The 25,078-nt window shown below is 48.8% G+C and overlaps 1 protein-coding gene across 1 annotated transcript in view; it reads right to left on the bottom strand.

Moving 5' to 3' along the window:
• Positions 1–25,078, bottom strand: part of MYO18B (myosin XVIIIB) — a 220,840-nt gene that overhangs the window by 12,484 nt on the left and 183,278 nt on the right. Inside the window, exons 33-35 of the mRNA XM_036823428.1 lie at positions 20,567–20,697; positions 11,422–11,466; positions 10,034–10,171 (exon numbers count right to left, since the gene is read on the bottom strand). Of these exons, the coding sequence (XP_036679323.1) occupies positions 10,034–10,171; positions 11,422–11,466; positions 20,567–20,697 (314 nt within the window). The remainder of the gene's footprint in view (positions 1–10,033; positions 10,172–11,421; positions 11,467–20,566; positions 20,698–25,078) is intronic.

Genomic DNA, 25,078 nt, shown 5'->3' on the forward strand with positions numbered 1-25,078 from the left:
GCCCCACTTACGGGTCAGCCAAACCCACTTCTCTGAGATTCAAACCAAGAGATTCAAAACCAACTTCCAGTACACAACCTAGAGGGGATTCCTCCTATGTCGAAACCCAATCCAAAGCCTGGTTTTATTTCTAGAGAATTTTATCAACTTCAGAATTGAGAGGGAGCTGGAACCACATCTGGTTTGAACCCCTCATTGTCCCCCTGGAAAAACAGAGGAGAGAGCCTCCGGGGTTCACAATCTGATGAGACGGGAAAGTACTGGCTCTCAAACTTGAGCCTGCCCTCTGATAGAAACTCCACAATGTCCTGAAAGAACAAACTGGGTATGTAAAGTAATCAAATCGGATTAGAGATTCAACTTGGGCTCAACAGATTTTAAATAAATTTTCAATGCTTTCTTTCACTTTCTATGCATAGACATTAGCTCAGCTGAGTACTGTACAATGGCAATAACCACATAAAATCTCTGACTTATTCATAACAGCACCCAGTTCATCATAAAAGTGCAGCTTTAAGCGAACGGAAGTTACCCATCCATCCACTCCTCCTTCTAGCCATTCAGAATCATTTGTTGAGTGCCATGACGCCAGCTGCTGCTGACACTGAGGTGAATAAACCTCGCATTCAAGAAGCTTATAGTCTAGAGGGGAAGGCAGTTCACCCACGTATGACTGGAGGGAAGTACGAGTGACCCTTCATGTCCTCCTGGGCATGGAAACTAAGGAAGAAATGTTTACTGAGCAAAAGGAGTAGAAAAGTCTCACTCAGCATCCAGCTTGATAGTCTAGCTTGTATCAGAGGAAACTGCTACTTAGGAAAAACAGAAAAGCTAAATTTAAACTTAAAGGCATTGGAGAGTTCAAAAAATAGGCTTATCTAAATTCAGAGCAGAAATTAGGATGGTGGTTACCTTTGAGTAAGGAGGAGGTCACGACTGGACATGATACAAGAAGGTGTTAGGGGGCTAGCAACGGTCTGGTTTCGATTTTGGTAGTTATTACAAAGGTATGACCAATTTTTGAAAATTTCAAAAGATACAGTTTCCAGTATGTATGTTTTGATAAGTTTACTTAACAAAAGTTTAGCTCAATTAGAGAACCACAGATACTACAAGAATGTTCTGAACTATCAGTGATTAATCCAAATGGTTTTACGCAAACTTGCATCTAACTTAGGTGAGCCTCAAAATTCCTGAAAGATCTGCAGATCTATCGTATAAGACCTGGAGCTCTGGATAGAAAACAGCCCTCCTTCCCACGGAAGCCTGTCCAAGAGTGATGCTGGCTCCAAAGATAAACCCCGGACAGAGCCAGACTTCGGCTCCTCACTTGCTCAGGCCTTGGGTCCATGGTTAGTATGTTTGCATTGAAAATTTCCATGCTTCCAGCTTCCACATCTTGTGCACTAATCTTCTTAATACTGATAAAACTGAAAAGAACCCTTTTGTCCTAGGAAGACATAAAACCATTTTCATGAGAGGCTCATTCATTAAGTACATTCAGGATGGATTAAAATGATCCTGAGCTCTGGTTCTAAGAATGCAGAGACCAGTAAATAAATGTGCTATTGAAATAAGATTAGCAGTCGGATGCTTAACCTACTTTGAGAACAAGCTGTTTTTAACACCAAGTATCATCCATTCACATTTACATAATTAATGAACTAATTACAAACGAGTCTTATCTAATCATTTAAGCAGGTCTCACATGACCCATCCTTGGCCCCCACTTCTGCAGTAGAGTAATTGCATTTCCTTGAAAGTAATACAACTTTATTTGAAAGACAATATCTTAGGGCTTCCCAGGTGGCTCAGTGGTTAAGAATCCGCCTGCCAATGCAGGGGACACAGGTTCAAGCCCTGGTCTGGGAAGATCCCACATGCTGCCCAGCAACTAAGCCTGTGTGCCACAACTACTGAGCCTGCACTCTAGAGCCCACGAGCCACAACTACTGAGCCCGTGTGCCACAACTACTGAAGCCCTCGCACCTAGAGCCCGTGCTCCGCAACAAGAGAAGCCACCGCAATGAGAAGCCCGCGCACCGCAACAAACAGTAGTCCGCGCTCGCCGCGACTAGAGAAAAGACCGTGCGCAGCAGCAAAGACTCAACGCAGCCAAAAAAAAGACAAAAAAACAAACGAAAAACCCCCTATAGTTTAGACCTTTTTACTGATTCAAGCCAGCCTTATCCTACATAAAAATCCATGGGGGCTGATCAAAGGAGGATGGTGGTGTCTAAATCTTTTGCTTTTTAAAAAAAATTTATTTATATGGTTGAGCGGGGTCTTGTTTGCGGCGCGGGGTCTTGGTTGTGGCTCGGGAGCCTTAGTTGGGGCACTCGAACTCTCAGTTGCAGCATGCATGTGGGATCTAGTTCCCTAACCAGGGATCGAACCCCGGCCCCCTGCATTGGGAGCACGGAGTCCTATCCCCTGTGCCACCAGGGAAGTCCCTCTTTTGCTTTTTTTTTTTTTTTTTAAATAAATTTATTTATTTATTTATTTATTTATATTTGGCTGTGTTGGGTCTTCGTTTCTGTGCGAGGGCTTTCTCCAGTTGCGGCGAGCGGGGGCCTCTCTTCATCGCGGTGCGCGGGCCTCTCACTGTCGCGGCCTCTCCCGTTGCGGAGCACAAGCTCCAGACGCGCAAGCTCAGTAGTTGTGGCTCACGGGCTTAGTTGCTCCGCAGCATGTGGGATCTTCCCAGACCAGGGCTCGAACCCGTGTCCCCTGCATTGGCAGGCAGATTCTTAACCACTGCGCCACCAGGGAAGCCCCCCTCTTTTGCTTTTAAACTAAGAACCACAAGCCAAGAGTATGGGGCTGCAAATGTTTACAGAAAGCAAATTTTTCCCTGAAAAAGGAAAAGTTGTAATGCCGTCTTTTAGCCAAATGAAAAGCAGTTGTGTTAAATCAGTACCAGAGCAAATGATACGTACAACAGTAATTAGCGAAGATTACACAGTAATTAAAATCACGATGATTATGTGAGTGAGAATAATTTATACAATAATCTCCACGCTCACACTGCAATGTGGTACAAGTCCAATAGCAACAGTGCAGAGCCATGTTTGGTAATAAATTCAAATCACAGCATCTCTAATTATGTGGTGACAGATCGGTCATTGAAATTGAGGGATAAATAAAGTCTCTGACCAGGATACACACAATTTTATTTGGACTTCCCAAGTCTACCAAATGGGGATCCCAAACACTTGAACACTCCCCATCCCTCCCCCAACAGAGGGAGCCCCAGACCATCAGGTTCCCCCACTATATTCCAAAAATCCTTGTTCCATGCTGCTAGCAACTTGCTCTGTGATACAAGACAGTTACCCCGTCTGGCAAAGCCACACTTGGCTCTTCATATCAGCGTCATCCTTCTAATCACCCTATCAGAGTGATTAGAGGGGCCATCTAACTTCCATCCATTGGTCATTTATTTGCTCAATGCATGTTTATTGAGCACCTACTATGTGCTAGACACCATGGTGGGTGCTGAGGTAAGAAGGAAAAGAGAAAGCTTATGTCCTTAAATGGTTCACAGCCAATGAGGGAGACAGACACCCGAACAGATGATCCTAACGTATTATGGAAAGTGCTATGGGAGAGGGAATCGTGGGGTCTGCAGAACCACGGCAGAAGGGCATGTGACCCAGCCAGGGAGTCGGTGAAGTCTCCTGAGGTAGGTGACACTTGAGCTGAGTCACAAATAAGAATTCATAAAGTGAAGAAACATGGGAAGGGGGTCCAGTCAGAGCAAAAACCATGGACACAGGAGCAAGGGTGGGAAACAACACAGCGTATGAGGGAGTAACATAAACCGTTTGGGGCACAAAGCATGAAGAAAAGATACAGGGAAATGAGACCAGAGAGGCAGACAAGAGCCAGGTCACAGAGGGCACGGGAAGCCCACTAAGGTGCTTGAATTCCATCCTGTTCTATCCTGTAAGGCAGAGGTCACAAAAGGTTTTCTATAAAGGACAGATAGCATATATTTTTGGCTTTGGGGCCATACGATCTCTGTTGCAGCTACTCGATTTTGCCATCATAATGCAAAGGCAGTCATAAACAATATGTAAAATTTTAAAAAAAACAAGAGCATGGCTGTTGATCCAATAAAACTTTATTTACAAAAGCAGGTCAAGGGCCATATTTTGCCTGGGGGTGGTAGTTGGCTGACTCCTGCTGTAGGTGACGGGAAGCCACCGAAGAAACCAGATTTTGAGAGAGATCATCCTGGCTGAAGCTCAGAGGAGGGTCTAGAGGAGGGTGGGGTTGGAAGGTCTTTGCCAGAGTCTAGAACAGAAATGATGGTAGCCTGACTTCAAGGGGCTGACAGTGAGGATGGAGAGAAGTAAAAAGGGTCAAGAGTATTTGCTTGGCCGCTTCCCTGGTGGTCCAGAGGTTAAGACTCCATGCTTCCACTACAGGGCACGTGGGTTCGATCCCAGGTTGGGGAAGTAAGATCCCACATGCCGCACAGCCCAGCCCAAAAAAAAAGCATTTGCTTAAAGCGGGGAGGGGCAGAATAAACAAAATTTAAGGATCAGCTGACTGGGGATGAGCGAGAGGGATGAGAGCCTCAGATGAGTCGAGGGCGCCAGCTTGGGTAGTTTTGTGGATGACAGAACCACCAAATGAAACGGATGACATTGGTGGGGGAAAGGGAGGAGTCTCCCCTTGGATACGCTGGGTTCAGACACCAGGGAGACATCCAGGTGGCGAGCTTCTAAAGGTAGGCGGTTACATATGATATACGCGTTTGAAACCTGGGAGAACGTAAGAGCTGGAGGGCTAGATTTGGGGGTCATCTGCTTACGGTGAGGGAGCTAAAATCACAAGAGGATTGCCTGGGACCAGGTGGAGAGAAAAACAGCAGGTGAGCGCAGCATCCTGTGATCCCCAGCACTGGCGGGGCTGGGGAGAAGTCTGGGGAGCGCCAAGGAGCAGAAACAGCTACAAGGCCAGGCAGGCAGGGAGTTCTGAGAAGTGTCTGACAGAGGCCAGTGCAGGAGAGAAGTCCAGAAAAAGATCAAGACTGGAGAATGTCCCCTGGTGTGTCCCTTTGGGAGCCGCTGACACGGTGAGAAAAGTTTCAGTGCAGTGGCGGGGGCAGGCTCAGGGCTGGAGGAAAGTGAGGCAGAAACGTGAGGTGAGTGAAGACGGTGCATGTGGACCTCGCTGTGAAGAAGCCTGGCTCCAAAGGGAAGGGAAAGGTGATGGGTGAGGACACAGTTAGAACGGGGAGGACCCACAGGTGCTTATAACCTGTGGAGGAAGGACAAGCAGAAAGGCAGAAGCTGAGGACGCAGGAGAGAGAGGGGGTGCTGCGCGCTGCAGGGGAGAGGGGGCAGCGGGATACGGATTCGACTTGAACAGGACTGGATCCTATCTTCTGAGACCAGAGGGAAGACGAGGGCAGAGAGAGATGGATTTATAGACACCACAGAAGTTCAGACCATGATTTTCTTTTCTTTGAACGAACCAGGAGTTTAGGGTGTCTCCTTAGAGTGAGGAATCAGGGCCGGAGGAAAGTCAGGATGGTTTGGAGTAACTGTCCAGTAAAATGAAAAGAAGCAACGGACCAGTGATAAGACATCAGCATCTGAACAGCTGGTTCAATTAATGCCCATCAGTGCGTGGACCCTGCAGAAGTGTGTGAGTGACCAAGGCTGGGGTTCCGTGGGACGTGGGGATGGGGGTCTAGACAGAAATGGGGCTTGGACCTGCCTTGGAAAGCCCAAGGTGCTGTGAGGCCCAGAGGGGAGAGGAGAGAAGCCTTTCCTGGAGCACTCTTCCGGCAGGGCAGTGGCCTGGAGGGCAGGAGGCAAAGGCCAGGCACCCTGCAGGGCCGGGGAGAGCATACCAGCCCTGGACGCCCTGGCACCACCTGCAGCCGGCCGTCAAGAGAGGCTCCTGAGCCAGGCGTGGCTGCCACCACCAAGCTCATGAACTTCCTCCCCGGGGGCCACGGAGGTCATTTAGCGTCTCCGTCACCAAAAGCTCTTGCATTTATCAGCGGCAGCTGCATGATTCCTGGGCTGGAAATCATAAAGCTTTAGGTGTATTTCTCTTGAGCTGACATCCCCTTATAAATAATACAAGGAATGCTTTGATTTTTTTGGCAGAAGACTGCTTTCTCTCTCTCTTCTCTTTTTAGGGTGACCTTCTTTCTCAGTCAAATTTGGGAATGCCCAAGGGACTCATTTCTTGAGGCCTGTGATGGGCCAGGGAATACGGAGGTGGGGGGGTGCAGGAGCACACAGGAGCCTTGTATGCTATCCTGCCTCCTCGCACAAACAACGCCCGGATGATCTGGTAGCATCTAGTCAAGTTTAAAATGCAAATTCCCTTTGACCCAGAGAATCATTTGCCCACGTGCATAAGGATGTGTGCCTTTTTTTTTTAAAGGCTTACAGGTTAATAGCAAATATCCTGAACTCAAATAAAAGTGAAACAAGAAGATTGCAGTTTAATAAACCCATGGCATCATTCTAAGATCTTCTGCAGGAATGTAAAAGAATGAGATAGACTTATGTGGACTGATAGGGAGAGATCTCCACGGTATATTGTTGAGGGAAAGAAGCACTTCGTAAGAATTCAGGTAGAGCATAATATACATAAAATAACATCATACCATTTATGTGTTTTAAAAGCCCACAAAAATGGTATGTATTTGCTACAAGTACATGTATGTTTATAAATACACAGAGAAAGATGTGGAAGGATACACGCCAAACTGAAGACGACGAATACCTTTGGGAAGGGAACTGAGGTTGGGGTGGTGGCCAAGAGGACTGTAGCCTTTTCAGTTATATTCTAAGTTCTTAAAAGGGAGAAGGATTTACAGATTATAAAGCTGGAGGTCAAGGCACCTGAACTCTGGGTTAATCCTTACTATAAGCTTAGGTAAGATATTTCCCTCTGCAGACCTCAGTTTTTCCCATTTATATAATGAGAGAATTGGACTAAATAATCCGGTGGTCCCTTCGAACTCAGAAGTTCTAGAACCTTTAAATTGTAAACGTTTTCCAAGGACAGGGCTTAAAATTTTCAGGGCTTAATGCCATGGAATCTGGCACTCAGTAGGCACTTAATAAATATCTGTTGGATGGATGTTGAATGTTGAATAAGGATCCTTATGCAGTTTTAATATTAATAACGGGCCAGCTCTTTGCCGGTAAACTCTGCCAGGTGAGTGATCCACCTCCTGGATAAAAGTCAGTCATGGCAGTACGGCAAACACAAATACAGGCTTCGGAGGCGTTCAAACCTGGGTTCAAGGGCTTCCCTGGTGGTGCAGTGGTTGAGAATCTGCCTGCCAATGCAGGGGACACGGGTTCGAGCCCTGGTCTGGGAAGATCCCACATGCCACGGAGCAACTGGGCCCGTGAGCCACAATTACTGAGCCTGCGCGTCTGGAGCCTGTGCTCCGCAACAAGAGAGGCCGCGATGGTGAGAGGCCCGCGCACCGCGATGAAGAGTGGTCCCCACTTGCCGCAACTAGAGAAAGCCCTCGCACAGAAACGAAGACTCAACACAGTCATAAATAAATAAATAAAAGAACGTGAATTTCTAAAAAAAAAACAAAAAACAAAAAAACAAAAAAAAACCCTGGGTTCAAATCCTGCCTCTTTCACTTACTTGCTGAATGACATGGAGCAAATTTCTGACCCTGCGTCACAGTCGATGATGAGCTGTGACCAAGTACAGTTAGTATTTCTGCTCAAGTGCTGATGTCATGGTCAGCTATTCATTCAACAAACATGGATGGAGCACCATCTGTGTGCCAGCCCAAGGGACACCAACATGAAGAAAACTGACAAGGAGCTTATGGTCTCTTCTTGCCTCCTGCCCCACTGCTGTCCTTGCCGAAGGCCCCTCTGCTCTGAACTGCAGCTGGACAAGCCTGAGGACTTGGAGGGGGAGCAGGCAGGATAAGGGGTACTAGGCTCTAGAGAGGGCTGCCTGGAGGCGCTGCCCGAGGCGGCAGCTACAGGAACTGGGGTGTGGCCGTCTTTGCCTCAATCAGTTGTTCCCTAATCTCTGGGCCTCAGAGCCCTCTTGTGCAACATGGGGGTAATGATATCAGTCTCCTGGGGTTACTCTGGGCATCAAATAGATACCAACACTAATAAAGCAGCTAATTTTCTTGAGCTCTTTCTAGGGCTCTGAGTGCATCCTCTCATTAACCCTGACAATGATCTACTCACAAGAAAACATGAACAGAGAAGTTAAGCAACTCACCCCAAACTTATGGTTACCAGGGGGGAATGGTGGGGGGGGAGGGATAAATTGGGAGACTGGGATTGACATATACACACTACTATATATAAAATAGATAACTAATAAGGACCTACTGTATAGCACAGGGAACTCTACTGAATACTCTGTAATGACCTATGTGGGAAAAGAACCCAAAAAAGAGTGGATACATGTATATGTATAACGGATTCACTTTGCTGTACATCTGAAACTGACACACCATTGTGAATCAACTGTACTCCAATAAAAATTATTTTAAAAAACCCAAAAACTTGCCCCAAATCTCGCAGCTTCAGAGGAGCGAATGTGGGATTGGAAGCCAGATGCTCTGACTTCAGTCCGTGTACTGAAACCACTGCAGCCTCCCACCTCCCACTCAAACGGGTGCCAAACAACTCAGTGTGTAATTCCTTATCATGCACCCTAATACAATTACAGTTATGAAACTTGGGTACTACGTTAATGAGCTTTCACATTCAGCTCTGGTTGCCTCAGGTTCTGCTTCCGCTGCCTTATACATTGGCCGACGGGGAAAAACAGAGGTATTTAGTTACCAGGAGAGAAAAAGTCCTCATCGTTCGGAGTTCATAGAGGACATGGCTCTTTCTCCACACAGGTCTTTGTTTTTAATTAAGAGCGGTAATCAGATAATCTTGCTTTAATTAACTCCCCCAATGCACCCCATTCTCAGAGCCTCCCTTTGATATTTTCGACAGCAAATCTTTCAGCCTAAGATTATCAGCAGACACGTGCCAGACATTTGTCACTTCCCGAATATGCCCAAAAGCCTGGAGTGAACTTCCACCCCTTTCTTTTTGTAGAGACAACTCCCTGCTTCAGAGCAAACACGTTTCAAGTCAGGAAGGGGTTGTCTGGGTTTGCTCCATTAGTTTGTGATTTTTCTTTCTATCTTATCACATTGGTTCCTCTGTTATCACACAAGCAGTGTGCATTTCATCTTAATTACGCATCTGCTTAATCCATAATTTCTGATTTATGGCCATTAGCTCCTAATTACAAGAGGGCTGCCCTTGAAAAGGAAAACCAAACGAGCTGAGCGGAATGGAGCTGAAAAGCAAGAGGGAAGATGGATTTAAGTCCTACAGCTAAGGCTGAGCCCCGGGGCCCATTTGTTGGAGCAACTTATTGCTGCCAGTCCTATAGATTTGTGAGGGTCCCATCTCAGGCTGTGATTGAATTTGTCTCCTTCTATCGTAGGAAAAAAATATAAAATTCTGACATTCAAACAAAGCTGAAATTTCTGAGGAGGAAATCATCCAGCCTAACGGTCTTTATATGGACTCCCCATTAAAAGAAAAACAAAACCAAAAAACTTTAAGTAAATATGTTTATAGAGAAAAATTTAAATCCATAACTATAGGTGGAAAACTAGTAGGATTTGCCTTAGATAGAAAACAACTATAATAAATCCACAGCTATTTTTTAAAATGTTCAACCCCTGCTATTTAAAATCATCTGGAAAACTGTGCTTTAGGGAGGGCTGTATTAGATTCTCATCATTTCACCTGTTTGGAGCAGTAAATACAATTATATTTCCTTTTACAGGTGAGGAAGTGAAGTCTCAGAGAGGGTAACTGGTCTGCCTAAAGTCACATGGTTAGGAAGTGGCAGGGTCATACCTCAAACTGGACCATGCTTGTCCTTGTCTAGGACAGAGGAAATGGAAGACTTGAACAGCAACCTTCAAAGCCTGAGATTCTTTCAGCTATTGGTCATCCAGAGGCAGCAGGGAGATTACTCTTACCTGGGGCTGAGGATACAGCTGCTGGTGGCTGACTGTCGGGAGGGGCTCCTCACCGTGTCTGTGGCCAGGGACAGAGTACAACTCAACCAGGACTGCAGACTGCCCTCTGGCTGGGAGCTGAGGATGGAGACATTATCTCTAGAACCAGAATGCAAGATGTTGTCAACATGATGACAACCACAGTAACAGCAATAACTAGACAGTCACCCCTTAGCATGAGCCAGGCATTGTGCTAAGTGCTGACATGCCTAACTTTAATCAGTGCTCACAATACCGTCCCTGAGCGGTGCTGCACCTCTTACATAGATGAGAGTAACGGGATTTGGGGAGGCCAGCTTGGGTCTTGACTAAGGTCACCCAATTCCAATGCCTGTGCTAATAACCACTGCTCTTCCTTGGGAAGATAAACACTCTAATATAGATGCTGAGGTATCTCTAATTTTGTAGTAAAGTTTGGCACTGAATTTCATACCAAATGATATGGTCATGGAATATGTCAAATGTGAAGGCCTTAACTCCTTGCCTACCTTAGCTGGAAAGTCTTTGGGACAGAGACTTAATTGTATGCCCCCTATTTCTGAAAGCAGCACAGGGAGAGGTCTGTGTGGGACTCTCATTGCTGTGGGTATTCAATGATTATTTTATTTTCTGGTTGATATATTCACTCAAATATATATTATATATAATATATAATAAATGTATATATTGATATATACACAAATTTGTTTGTTTATAGAACACTCTATGCCAGGCACCATGGGAAGGAACTATAAACATGAACCCAACATTGACCCTGCCCTCAAGACCCCATTTTAGCAGAGTAGACATCTATATAAATAACCATAAAAGAAAATTATCAATGCTGTAGATAAAGACAAGATAGGTTCTAAGGAGGACAAGGAGGGAGCCCTGATTTGCTTCTTGGAGGCATAAGGGAAGGAATCAAGTAGTGGCAGTTGAGCTACATCTTGTTTGAAGGTTAGGGCTTGGCTACACAGGCCTGGAAGGAACAGCACACACATAGGTAAGGAAGGCACGGATGATATGGAAAGCAGGAGTCCCAGGTGGAGGGGGAAGTAAGGGTCAGAATGTGCAGGGCTCAAATGTCAGTCTAAAAGTCTCTTCTGAGGCAACGGGGAGCCATTGACGGTGTCTGAGGACAGTGGCATGGTAAGTCATGGGCTTCTCTTTGTCTGCGAGAAGTTGGACGGTTCAGTAGTACATCCCCGGGGCTATATGTTATGACCATAGAGTCAGAGCTCTTGTGGGCACTGCGGATAACTCTCCAGGTGGGTGTGGATGTTCCTTCTGCAAACTGGACACAGAGGGCCAGGGGCTCGTCTTTGGCTTTGGAGTAATTGGCTCAGTTCTACTCAGGGTTAACTTACGTCTCTTTTCTGCCACTGCCGCTACAATCCACTGCTGTCTGGACACTAGAAGGAGGCACAAGAAAGAGTCTGTTATCCTTGTGCTGCCAGGGGCTGGGGAAGAACCCAGTCTTTGATGTTAAATAAACTTGGGTTTGAGTCCCACCTCCAACCTTTGCCACTGTGTGATCTTAGGCAAGTCACTTGTCTTCTCTGAGCCTCCTGTGCTCTTTTGTAAAATGTAGCTAATAATGGGCCTCCTCCCCCAGAGTTGTGGAGCAGACTGAGATAACCCTTATCAAGATCTCAGCATGGTTCTTGGCAAATAAGCAATGTTAATTAAAGGGTAGCAACCATTACCACTCCTCCTGTTTTAGTACAACTAGTACTGCTATTAATAGCATCATAATTGTCAACGAGCACAGCATTTGCTCTATATTCTTTATGAGTGTCTGCAAATCAGACACAGGGATGCGGTGGTCGGCTTTCCCAGTGCATTCTGGGAAACTCTGAGCTAAGTACAATAGTAGCTATTCTCTTGCGAGCATCCCTTGATTCAACAAATACGCATTACACGCGATCCCACTAACCACCTTGCCAGTCTCCCTCCTGGAGTTGAGGAAGCTGACACCCTTGTCCAAGGTCACGCAGCTTTGAATCCCAGGTCTGTAAGAGCTACTCAGCTCATGCCCTTAACCAGAGTGCAACCACCCAGTGTACGGGTACAGACAGCCAAACCACAAACCTCAGACACCTGAGCCGTGATTTTAATCCTTGTTCCTCAGGCCAGGACCTCCCAGCTTTATTCTTCAGTGAAATCTGGGCAATTCCTTCCCAGAAGCCCTGGTCACTTCCTCTGAAGGATGCACCTGCAGCTCCTTGGTCCCCACCCTCAAGGGCCAGTCACTCTTGGAGTCTCTACTAACACCTATTCATCCCCACCAGACTGAAAGAGCCCCTCACAGGCCAAGAACACATCTTATTCGTCCCTTTAGCCCCAGGGAAAAGGCTAGAGCAGAAGTTCTCTCAGACGATGCCTGGTGAATCCAATAGAACAGGGGTCTGTAAATGACGACCATGGGCCAAATCTAACCTACACATTTGCCCCTATCAATAAAGTTTTATTGGAACACAGCCACTCCCACTCATTTGCATTTTGTCCACGACTGCTTTTGCTCCACAGTGGCAGAGCAGAATAGTTGCAACAGAGACCACACTGTCTGAAAAGCCTGAAATACTTGCTATCTGGCCTTTTAAAGAAAAATTTGTCAACTTCTCCAGTATTAACAAAAAGCACCTTTTGTGAACGACCCCTTGAGAGGCAGAATAATGACCCCACAGATGTCAAGATCCTAATCCCTAATCCCAAGAACCTATGACTGTGTTTCCTGACATGTTAAAAAGGGCTGTGCAGATGTAGTTAAGGTTAAGGATCTTGAGACAGGGAGGTTATCCTGGATTATTGGGATGGGCCCAGTCTAATGACTCCAATCCTTAAAAGCAGAGACCTTTTCCCAGATGTGGTCAGAAGGACATGTGGCTATGGAAGAAGAGTCAGAGATGCAACATTTCTGGCTTTGAGGATGGAAGGGGCCACAAGCCAAGGAATGTGGGTATCCTCTAGAAGCTGGAAAAGGCAAGGAAATGGATTCTCCTCTAGAGTTTCCAGAGGAACACAGCTCTGCTGACACCTTGATTTTAGCCCAGGGAGATTAGACTGGACTTCTAATGAACAGAACTGTAAGATAATAAGCCATAAAATTTGAGCTAATTTGCTGTGACAGCAATAGAAAACCCCTGCAATAGAATAAAAGTATCTTTGTGAGTGACCCTAAATCTTCTTGAGGATCTATATAAATTTTTTCTGATACAGCTTTTAAACTATTTATTTATTTATTTATTTGGGTGTGTTGGGTTGCGAGGGCTTTCTCTAGTTGCGGCAGGCAGGGGCCACTCTTCTTCATCGCGGTGCGCGGGCCTCTCACTGTCGCGGCCTCTCTTGTTGCGGAGCACAGGCTCCAGACGCGCAGGCTCAGTAATTGTGGCTCACGGGCCCAGTTGCTCCGCGGCATGTGGGATCTTCCCAGACGAGGGCTCGAACCCGTGTCCCCTGCATTGGCAGGCAGATAGATTCTCAACCACTGCGCCACCAGGGAAGCCCTAAACAAACTATTTAAAAATACTTAAAAACTTTAACTGAAGTGGCCGGTGTGAGTAGAACCAGCTTTATTCCTGCTGGTGGCCTGAGTCTCTTCTAAGCTCTATGCGCTAGGGCTGCAGAAGGAACACCTGACTGTGAGGAAAGGCAACTGAATCCTCGTGTTCTCACTGTGTGGCCTTGGCCTACTCTCTTCCCTGTTCGGGGTGTCAGGTGTGTGAAATGAGGCGTTTGAGCCAAGATGCTTGGATGCTTAAAAATTATGTGCAATGGAGAGGATGCACTTAGGCCCTAGAGCAGGAGTCCTGGGCCTTTTATGAGCATTTTTTTTTTAAGATTTATTTTTATTTAGTTATTTAGGCTGCGCCAGGACTTAGTTGCAGCACGTGTGATCTTCTTTTTCAGTTGTGGCATGTGAACTGTTGGTTGCGGCATGCATGCACAGAGTCTTACTCACTGCACCACCAGGAAAGTCCCTATGAGCATCTTTTATGAAGACCAAGGAACTTCCATTTCCCCAAATGCACAAACACAGACTCAAATTTTAGTGCAGTGTCTGAGGGTTCAGAGTATAATCTCTAGAACTCGTGTGTGGACACCCCCTCCCTCAACCTACTAGTTCACAGACCCCAGTTAAGGACACTGGTTCCAGCTGACCAATGAAGCTAGAATGTGGTAGGCAAGGGCCCTGGGAAGCGGAGGGAGGGGTTTGCGTGAGCAGGGCTACATCTTCTGAAATGCTCATAGAAAGACAAAAGAATTGCAGCCTAAGCCGTAGCGTTCAAAACAGTGTGGCATGCGCCTTAAAAGCAGAGAGGGTGAGTTGTACCTGGAACAAGGTTTCTCGTGCCTGCAAGCAGGGAGGAAGGGCAAACACGGGCCGCAGTGGGGGTGGGACTTGAGGCATGATGATAGAGAGGGAGGGGCTTCAGGCCCATTTCCCACCCCAGGAGTCCATGACCCTGATTACAAGAGGGTGCGCCCAGAGATCCTGGTGGGTGCCTGGGCAAGCTAATGTCTCCATAATCCTAAGGCAACTGGCCTTGAACTCTTCAGGAGACAAGGTCTGGGCAGCTGGGCATACTTCCTCACCCACTTCACTGGTTCGATCTTTAATTGAACCCAGCACAGGAATGTCTGCAGAGCACAATGCAACTAACCAAGGTGCAGGCTGGTGTTAATTCATCTGGCACAACTGGACATCTCAAAGTAAATGAGTCTCTAGTCTGGGGGGAAAGAGCCCTTTCAGAAGGGAGCAAATTCAAACACTGAGTCCACCCATGGGGAAACGTCCTCTCTCACTCCGATCAGAGGACGGCTGTACTTCAACCTAAGCTCGAATTTTCTATAGGAGTTTGCTTTGGTGTAAAAGAGGGGGTTCTTCTTAAAGGAGTTTAAAACCCACTGACCCTTCCATCACAAGAAGAAAGAGTCTCTGGACTTCAAGCTCCATGAGGCAGATCCATGTTTGCCTGTTCGCGACCATACCTCCTGCCCTAACATGGGAGGTTCTCATCGATGATGACAATGATGATATGGTGATGATGATGATGATGATGTTGTTTATCTGCTGGGCGGGCAAGCAGAGGCCCAGGAAGGGCAGGTGACCTGTCCATGGTCCTGATCTCCTTGGCAGTGCAGCCAGCACTGGAACAGGATATGTGGTGCCTGGTTTTCCCCTCATCTCCTGACATGTGGTCAGTGGTTCTTTCTCTTGCCTTGGTGCATGTGACTTTTCAAGAGGAACTTGGGGGCTTCCCTGGTGGCGCAGTGGTTGAGAATCTGCCTGCCAATGCAGGGGACACGGGTTCGAGCCCTGGTCTGGGAAGATCCCACGTGCCTTGGAGCAACTGGGCCCGTGAGCCACAATTACTGAGCCTGCGTGTCTGGGCCTGTGCTCCGCAACAAGAGAGGCCGCGATAGTGTGAGGCGTGGCGCGCGCACCGCGATGAAGAGTGGCCCCCGCTTGCCACAACTAGAGAAAGCTCTCGCACAGAAACGAAGACCCAACACAGCCATAAATAAATAAATAAATAAATTTTAAAAAAAAAAAAAAAAAAAAAAAAAAAAGAGGAACTTGGGCCAGGCACTTGTGGACAGGGGGATTGCTGATGAGCAAGAGAAGTAACTAAATGTCTTCTGTTGTATTCCTTTCAGGGGAGTCTTGGCTAGACAGCTCCAGCCTGAATGCAAACACTGCCTGGGAAGTAACACTTGAATGCACTGGCACCACATCATAGTGACAGACACAAGTTCACCAGAATGACAGGCCAGTTACTTGGCAGAGAACAAAGACCTTGACAACAGAAAGGGGAAAGATGGGGTACGTTTGACATGACAGCAGAGCTTAGTCACTGGAGGTGTGGGTGATGGGGTCAACCTGGAAATCAAATCCCGGCCCCATCACTTACTGTGTGAGCTGGGGCCAGTTTCTTGACCTCTCTAAGCTCCAGTTTCCTCATCTGTAAACTGGGGGTGATAATGGTTACCAGCCTCAGAGAGCTGTTGTGAGAACTATGTATGTGAGACAGGTAGGCTGTGTGGCCTGGCACAAAGTAAGTCCTCAGGAAAGAGTATTAGCCCAATGATCATGGTGTCCTGTAATGCCAGCGTGGATACAGCAGTTTGGAGCCCTCATTCCCCACGAACCCCACTAGCTGGGTATCCAGTCCTTCCAAGCTAGAAAGATGCTTAGAAAGACAGGTGTCCTCTGTGGCATCATTTAAATGTGCTATTCTGCATGAGGGCCCTGTGATGTAACTTGGATGTCTTAGAATAATGGAGAAGTGCTTTAAGCTCTTCCTTCTAAGCAAAATTAAAAGGTAAGAGAGTTGTGGGAAAAGAGACGCGGGCAGTCCCAGAGCCCGTCCTACTTCGTAGCAGGGACCGTTAGAGTCTGACCAGAGCCTGGGCCCATTGATGAGTAAGTTAACTCAGAATTATGCCCTCAGTGGCAGCTGCAATCTTTGGTTAGACTCAGATCTTTCTACTTGTCCTGCCACAGCCTTGTTTTAGCCAAGTTAAAAGGACGTATGTTGGAAAATGTACAACTTACACTCAACACAGCAACAGAGAACTCCTTTCCAGGGCCGTCATCTCAGATGGGGCCAGCTGGTGTGGAGACACTCTTGGCTGACCCAGGAGTCAGGGGTCATCCACTGACCTCTCCACACTCCCCCCCACCCTGCCCCAAACTCCCAGCCAAGGTGATGACAGAGCAGCTGCAGACCCTGGGCCAGGAACAGATGGGGCTGTCAGCTGATGCACCCCTCCCTCCATGAGTAATAATCAGGCTCCAGGCCTGGGGGAACAGCTTAAAGCATTTCTCCATTAATCTAAGGAGGTTGACGCCACAGTCTAAGTTACACCGCAAGGGCCCCGGTGCAGGCGGGTACGCGTTTAAATGCTGCCGCACTGGCCACCTGGCTTTCTGAGCACGTAGCCGCGTTTCCAGCCTGGAAGGCCCGTTACACTCGGATCTAATACCCAACATGGGGAAATGCGACTTTTCCTAATTTGAACAAGTCTGCCAAAGAAACTCACCTCCAGCTGAAGCACCGCTCGCTCGCTCTCTCTCTCCCAGGGTGGGTTTGAATCCTAATTGAGAGCTCAGTTTGGAGACAGACCTAGGCCCAATCCCTCAGGCTCCAATCCAACCCTCTTTCCCCAGGCGATGAGGCAATTAAGAGGGGAGTGCAGGGCTGAGCTGTCAGGCTGGGTAAGAGCTCGGGCTGGCCCTGGGGCAGGAGCTGGGGCTCTGCTCTGGATGGCGGCTCTAGAACCCAGCGGCGCACGTATTTCTTTGTACTGTTGATAACCAACTTAGCTGCACTGCGGCCAGACAGCATGGTTTGCACGACACTAATCCTCTGAAACTGAGACTTGAGAAGTGCTGAGGCTTCTCTGTGGCAACTTTTCCCCGGTCTTCCCCCACTCCTACGCTATTATTTAAACCCATGCTCTGTGGAAGTTTCAAATCTAAGTTACAAGATAGCGAGTCAGGACCAAGGCCTACTGAGCATTAGGAGATGCTTCCCGAGAACCACCCTGGGCTCAGGGCTGGCTTCGCAGGCTTACAGCCCGTGCCCAGAGGGGCCTGTGCTTGGTGTGACACTCTGCTGTGACTGCCTTGGAATTCCGAACCTATTCTGAACAAGAAGCCCAGCGTTCTCATTCCACGGTGGACCCAAACATTGTGCCCGTCAATCCTGCCTGGGGTTCTGGGGCGCTTCATGGGGACACGGTGGGCTTCCATGGGCCACTTCAAAAGGGGAAGAAAGGTGGGAGAGAGGGAACGAGCAAGAGGAGGAGAGCCTTTTATTCCCACTGATCTCACTCGGGCACACTGGTCAACTTTCACTTCCTAGAATGTTCCTCATTTGCCCTGACTCACTTTTCTTCAGAGCTCCCGCGTCTGGCTCTTTCTTTTAATCCAGGTTTCAGTTCAGTTCTTCCTCTCAGAGAGGGCATGTCTACCTCCCTTGCTATTCATCAGAGCTCTGCGTTCTCTGTCTTTGTAATTCCTACTGTATCCTAGCATTTTATTCGTCAGTCTGTCCACTGTATTCATGGGCGGGGACACACACACACACACACACACACACACACACACACACACACACGCGCTCGCCCATCACAATGTGGGTTCCACGAAGGCAGAGACCATACCTGTGCTCTCCTCCCTCACTACTCCCTCAAGAATTTAACTTCCGCCTGACCTCGGGCAAGTTATTCAATCTCCCTGTATCTGTAAGATGGAGAAACGTGATAAGAAGCAGCAAGTGGAACAAGACAAACACTCAGCACAGTGTCTGGTGTGGAACACGCAGAATCAATCACATGAATGAATGAATGAAACTGATGATGGCTGAGCCCCTGCCAGGTAAAAGGTACTAAACCTGGGTCAGATTTTTTCACTTACTTCTTATCATCAACCTGTCTTACAAATGAAGAGACCGAGGCTCCGAGAGGTTGAATAACTCACAGAAGGTCATGCAGACATGAACTGCTGGATCCCTGACTGGAAATCAGGCTGGCTGAAACGCAGCACCTGCGCCCTCCCCAAGCCGCCCCCAACTTCCAGTTGCAAGAATCCCATGCATCGCCTGGGCTCTTCCAGGTACAAAATGCATTTCTTCACACCTGGGGTTCTATGATCATTTCACCCCTCGCACAACCCTGAGATGCAGGTCAGAGCCCCTCCAATGTCAGGAAGCGTGAGTCAGGTACTGGGCGGACACTGGAGATTCGGACGAGGAAAAGGCACCAGACGTCCAGCCAAGACGAAGATATAAAGCCCCACAGACAAAAGATCATGAAAATGCAGACAGAAAGCTAGGGTTCGGATTGGATTCCTGTGCGCCCAGGGACTAGAGCTCAGAAAAGCTGGATGGGAACCAGGGGGTGAGCACGAGGCTTGTCACCTGGAGCAAAGACAGATAAAAGAATCTCCTGTTAGGAGGAGGGTGCAGGCAGGGTCCCTTTAAGGCCTGAGGGGATCCCCTATAAACAGAGACCGGAGTGATGTCTGCAACCACCTGTGACCTCACTGCCAGGACCTCATGCCCCAGTTGAGAACCTGCTCCTTGTTCTCTGTCACACCTCTGTCCAGCCTGTCCCCGCACCTTCAAGCACGGACGCTCTGCCTCTTTCCAACCTTGTTATTTTTAGAACTTTTATTGTTTATTAGAAAAGCAGTCTATTGCTATGCAAGTAAAAATGGTTTAAAAGTTTTGCTCATTCACACACACAAAAAAGAACACAAAATACTAGTATATACAGCCATTAATTCCCATTATGATTAATGCAAAAGCCCTAGCATTTCTATTAACGGAGAGGCCAGCCAAGCATCGAGCGGGTAATATTGACGCCAGGGGTTTGTAATTACAGATGTTAGTTCTGTCATGACACTAATAAAACTGGAGGAGGGGAGGCAGAGGGGGTTCTTGAACGTGACCCTGAGCTGGAAGCAGCTGCAGCATCAGTATTAGCCGTTTCACCAGCAATTTGGCAGCTGTGGAAACTAGCAGGGCGTGGTAGAAATCCTTACAATGTTTGCGTGGGAGCCATTTTTGCACAAACTGAGGACGTTTGAGATAAAGCCCTTGATTTAGAGGCTAGAACATGGCAAGTCCACTGGGTCTCTGTCACACTGACGCTGAGAATGAACATCTTCATGGGAAAGTCGGAGGCTACACGCTGCTGAGCAGCTGTCACCAGCCCAGGACTGCATCAAGGAGAGAATGTGCTCACGGTCTCATATCGGGGTATAAAGTACATGACTTATATGAGCAAGATCTCCCAAAGAGGACGCTAGTACAGCTAGGGATGTGTGTGCATGTTCATTGTAGAAATTTGAGAAAATCTACATAAGCCTGAAAAAACCAAAAATTTAGGTCAAAATTTAGGCATTTAGTAATGCCTTCCCAATGTATTAGAACGTTGGTGTGTTTCCTTCCAGTCTTTTTTCTGGACTGGGCGTGGTCAGCTCTAACACAGAGGCCTGGTTCTTCCCACTGGCTGGACCACAGCCCACACACAACTCTCTCTCCTCCCCCGCTGCCTGGCTCACCCACACCTCCCGCCGGTCGGCAGCTGGCCCTGCCCACACCCCAGTAAGAGGTGGCTGGCTGGTCCCGGGAGGAACCACACCTGACGGGTAACTCAGGGCATCCCGCCCCTCACCGTCTCATTTTCTACACAAAGAAAACGTCTCTCCCTGTCGCCCAGGCTTTGCTGCAGAGGCTGAGATGGAGGTGGAGACGCCACAGCAAGACGGGCGAGCCGGGCTCTAGGCGTTTGGCGGTAACACGGAGACGTCACCACCAGCGGGGAAGCATCCTGCCTCTGCTGGCCTGAGGCGGCCAGTTATTCCTCCCAGGCCCTGGCGCGCCTGAGTCCCCGGGCCCCCGACCTGAGAGGGGAAGCACTGTCCACTGAAGGCTGCAGAGCTCCCCAGGGGGCAGCCCACCTGCCACGCCCAGCCCCAGCCGGCTCCCGGTAGCTTACCTCTCCGTGTCGCTGTCGCTGGACACCACCTCTTCCAAGGCTGCCTGCAGGTCGGCGATCCGCCGGATGGACGTCTCCAGGTCTGTCTGGAGGGTCTGTCTCACTGCGGCGAGCTCCTCCACGTACTTCTCCTGGAGACAGAGACCACAGCACACGCTGACCTTGGGCAAGACCCCCACCCACCTACGAGAGCTCTGGGGAGGAGCCTGGCGCTCACTGGGACCCTGTGACATGGTGTGTGCCCACGAGGGGCTCCCTCTACGGACAGGCTCGTGGACCCTCAGATGCTCTGGATTTTACAGAGGAGGAAGTGGATGCCTGGGGGCTCCAGGGCACGGCCCCGCACAGAGCTCACTCACCCACACCGGGGGTGCCGGCCCCAAGTGGACACCCTGGATAGATGGGTCAATGGATGAGTCAATGAATGTTTCCCAGGAGAGTTGCGGAGGCTGGTTCTGGAAGCGGAGTCTCTGTCCCAGGGATGGATGTGAAGCGGGAGATTGGGGGGAGGGCAGAACAAGAACGGGTTCCTCACAACTCTGTCACTTAGACTCCCCCAACTTTCCATCCTCAAAGGCAGCAAAAGGCAAAGATGGAAACCTCAGTGGGGCTCCCTGTGGAGCCGGCCAGCACTGCTGGCGTTTATTGAGACCTTTCCATGCCCAGCATTGTGCTCAGCGTTTCATGCTCCTGGCCTCACTCACTCCTCACAAGTCTGGCACGTGGCTCTTTATGACTGATCCCATTTCACAGATGAAGAAATGAGGCCTGGGGGAGCGCAAGCTTGAACTGGAACTCGAGCTGGAACCCAAGCTTGGTGCATCTGACTCTCCATGCTCATCCCGTTACTTTCTGCCCTGATTGGATTTTTGTCCAGACTCTCTGGAAAATCTCTTTCATTTGTAACGTTATTCCCACACTCCTCCCCTTTAACACAATGATTGTCAACTGAGGGTGAGTCTGCCCTCCAGGGGACATCAGGCGACATCCAGAGGCATTTCTGGTTGTCACACTTGGGAGTCTGATGGCATCCAGCAGAGTAGAGGCCAAGGGCGCTGCCCAGCATCTTATAACGCACAGGGCAACCTCCACCATGAAGGATTACTTCACACAAATGTCAACAGTGTCCAGCCTGAGAAACCCTGGGTTAAAACCAGAAACCCACCTTCTGGGAATTAATCCCATGGGGCATAAACCAAAACACAGAGCAAGGCTCTGTACCCGAGGATGCCTGGGGCAGTGCTACTGATGACACGAGACGCTGAGAGCCGCCTTGTCACCCAGCAACTGGGACTGGTTACGGAAATCACAGCATGTCACTTTGATGCTATTAGGCAGACGTCAACATTAGAAATAAGGATGGTGGCAGTATGGAACGCTTCTGTGAAATAACGTTAAGCAAGCAGAAGAGAACAGAGAATATCGTGCCCAAGTCTACATGCAGATAGCACACATGCAGTTGGGAAAACACTTGGAGAGTTGAGAATATTTATGGATGGGAGCAAAGAGGGGTTATGGATAGGAGTTTTCTTTTGAGCTGCTCTAATTATGTCAAGTTTCTTTTTTGACTGTTGTCTTAAGAAACATGTATATACCAACAGATGAGAGCGTGAAGGGGTGAAAACATAAGGACTGAGGGTCAACCTAAGCACAATTCCCAGCTCCCCACGCAACCCACTAGCTGCGGGACCGTGAACAGTTCACAGTCCCTCTCTGAGCCTGGGATTGTTTTTCTTTATTTTGTAGATGAGGAAACCGAGGCCACTGAAGTCACTCAAGGCAGCAAGGAGTCTGCCCTGCTCCCAGGCCAGTGATCTTTCTGGGGCTCTGTGTGCCCGCCCCAGTGAAAGCCCGCGGGGACCAGGGCTGCTCCTCGTTAGAGGGACACGCTCAGCTCTGCACGGCAGATCAGCTTGTCCATTCGCGGTACTGTAAATCTGTGCCTTTACACTGATTTTGAGTCTTCTCCAATTTGAGAGAGAGAGTGAGCAAAGACCAAGAAAGCCAAAGAAGCAAGCCCAGCTGACGAGAGAAGGGGTGGCGTGGAGAGGTGGGGGAGTGGTGCCGTTGGTTGAAACTGCCAGCTGTGAAATCCCCATCTTGGTGCTGACAAGGTGAGGAACGGTCTGAGGCAGGGCCCCCAGGCAGGAGGTCGGTGGACCGTCAGAGGAAACGACACACCGTGGGACAGCGAGGGGGGTGTTCGCCCAGGATGCGAGCCTGTCAGCTCATAAAGACACCGAGGAAGGTGGCTGGGCACACAATCCCAGGAGATTACAGGAGCGTCGCCCGAGCGCTGCTTCTTGCTAGTGGGCCAGGATGACAGCGACCCTGGGAGGCGAGGGGACGAGGCACCCGTGTATCTGTAAGACACGGAGATGCTACCCATGTCCATGTCTGGGCCATTCCAGGCACGTGGCGAATGTTTCTTTTAGAGACGAGGAAACTGAGCACCAGAATAGCAAAAAGACCCACCCAAGGTCATGCAGCCGGGAGACCACAAAACTGGACAGCCAAGTCTTGGGTTCTCAGGTGAGGCCCTTAGGCCACACGAGCTGAGAGAGAAGAGCCCAGATGTCCCCTCCTGGTTGTGCCTGGGTGACCTTGGCCCATGTCAACGTCACACAGAGGGAGCAACGAGGTCTTACAGTCTCGATCCGCATGAAGCCTCCTGGCGGACAGAGGACAGGGAGGGGAAGGATGCTGGGTCTCAGGGACAGGTGGCTCTGAGCCAGGACCAAGCAGGTGAGCAGAGGAAATAGGGACCTGAGATGCATCAGATCCGTAATATCATGAAAGTGAAAGTAGGCTCTGGAGCCAGGATGACTGGGTTCGAATCCCAGCTCTACCACTCACTGGCTGTGTGACTTTCAGCAAGTTATTCAACCTCTCTGACCCCCATGGGTAAAACGGGGGCAGCTGTAGTCCCCTTCCCAGGGCTGTTGTGAGGATCGAATGAGCTTGGCAGAGAGGAAAGGCTTGGCCAGTGGTGGCATTACTACGTTTCAACGCTCAGAGGGGAACGAGGAGCAATTGGGTGGGTGTCCCCACATCACCGGGGAGGTTTGCCAAGGTCACGCAGAGAATAAGGAGGCTGGAATGCACGACTCTGAAAGCTTTTTCACCATCTGCAGAGGAAAGACAGGGGTGGAAAGCAAGGGCAGCTTAGAGGGTGAGTTAACTAGGCAGAGCAAGGAATGCTGAGAGCAAGAAAACCATCAACAGACAGATGAGGCCTGTGGTTCCGGGGACCTGCCGCTACTGCCACCCTCCACTGTGCCCCTTGCCCTCCGCGCCCCACCCCCATCTGCCTGGGGACGTGCCTCAGGCTCAGCAGGAACCTCCCAGGGAGACGGATTTGGGAAATTCAGAGTCTGTGTAATCAGCAATCAGCAAACCTTTCCTGTTTCAACTTGAAAACCAACTACTCTGCTGATTGCCGAGACCAAGTCATTAGGCGAAATGGATGCGGTGCCCACACTAGTCTCCTGGGGGCAGACAAAACAAGGCCCAAGCCAGAGACGGCTCGAGAGACATGGAGGGTGGTGCACCAGGAGAAGGGGGCACAGGGGAGGCCCCCCCTCGGGCCTTCTTCCACCTCCGTGACCAGCAGCGCTCAGGATCGGGTCAGGACTGCTACGCAAATGGGATTGTGCTTTGAGGCCAAGTGTGAGCTTGGTCTTCTCTGTTTTTCTCTCTCTTTGGGGGCTTGGAGCAGGAAGAAGTTGGGGGGAAAATTAGGGAACAAAACTATTTAGACAGTAAGATGTATACAATAGAAACCTACTAATAAATATACTGTATGTCCATATTACTCCTCAGCTACAATGTAGTGATATACATTGTAATAGACACACAACATACTAACATAGATTATTATATATTCATTATATATATATATATATACATACTGCCATGCCATTCATTCAATAAGCATCTACTGAGCATGAACTATGTGCCAGCAGCACTGATCTAGGCACAGGCAGTATAGATAAAATCTTAACTTCCATGAGCATCATTCTTTCAGGGCCCTGATCTCTGTATTGCTGCTGTCTAGAACAGAGCAGGCACTCAATATGTTTTGGGATTGAGTGAATGGCGTTACTGCATGACTGTAAGAGGTGAATGAAGGAGGGACACTCACTAAGGCACACATAATACACACCACGCACACAGAGATCAACACAAGACTACGAGGTATGTGTACGCGCCAGCCTCCCCCCCCCCGCATCACATAAGAGAGTCATCAACCCTTGTTAAACTCCCAAGCTGCTCTCCCTGGAACGTGCCGTGTGGAGTCGCCCATGTTGGGAGCAGTTTGTACGATAATTAGTGGCTGCAATTAAAATCATCTCCTCTTGTGATGTTCCATTAGAGGCTAATATTTAAAACTCTTGTCTGGTTTCTCTGCCCCGGGCATCTCAATCTTCAGAGGACCCTCTCCTGCCTGCAGATGCACAGGACTCTCCTATGTCACTTTCTGTGGCTCTGGAGGTTGCCTCTCTAAACTTT

This window comes from Balaenoptera musculus, chromosome 14 (genome assembly GCF_009873245.2).
Source record: "Balaenoptera musculus isolate JJ_BM4_2016_0621 chromosome 14, mBalMus1.pri.v3, whole genome shotgun sequence".
Classification (NCBI taxonomy): domain Eukaryota; kingdom Metazoa; phylum Chordata; class Mammalia; order Artiodactyla; family Balaenopteridae; genus Balaenoptera; species Balaenoptera musculus.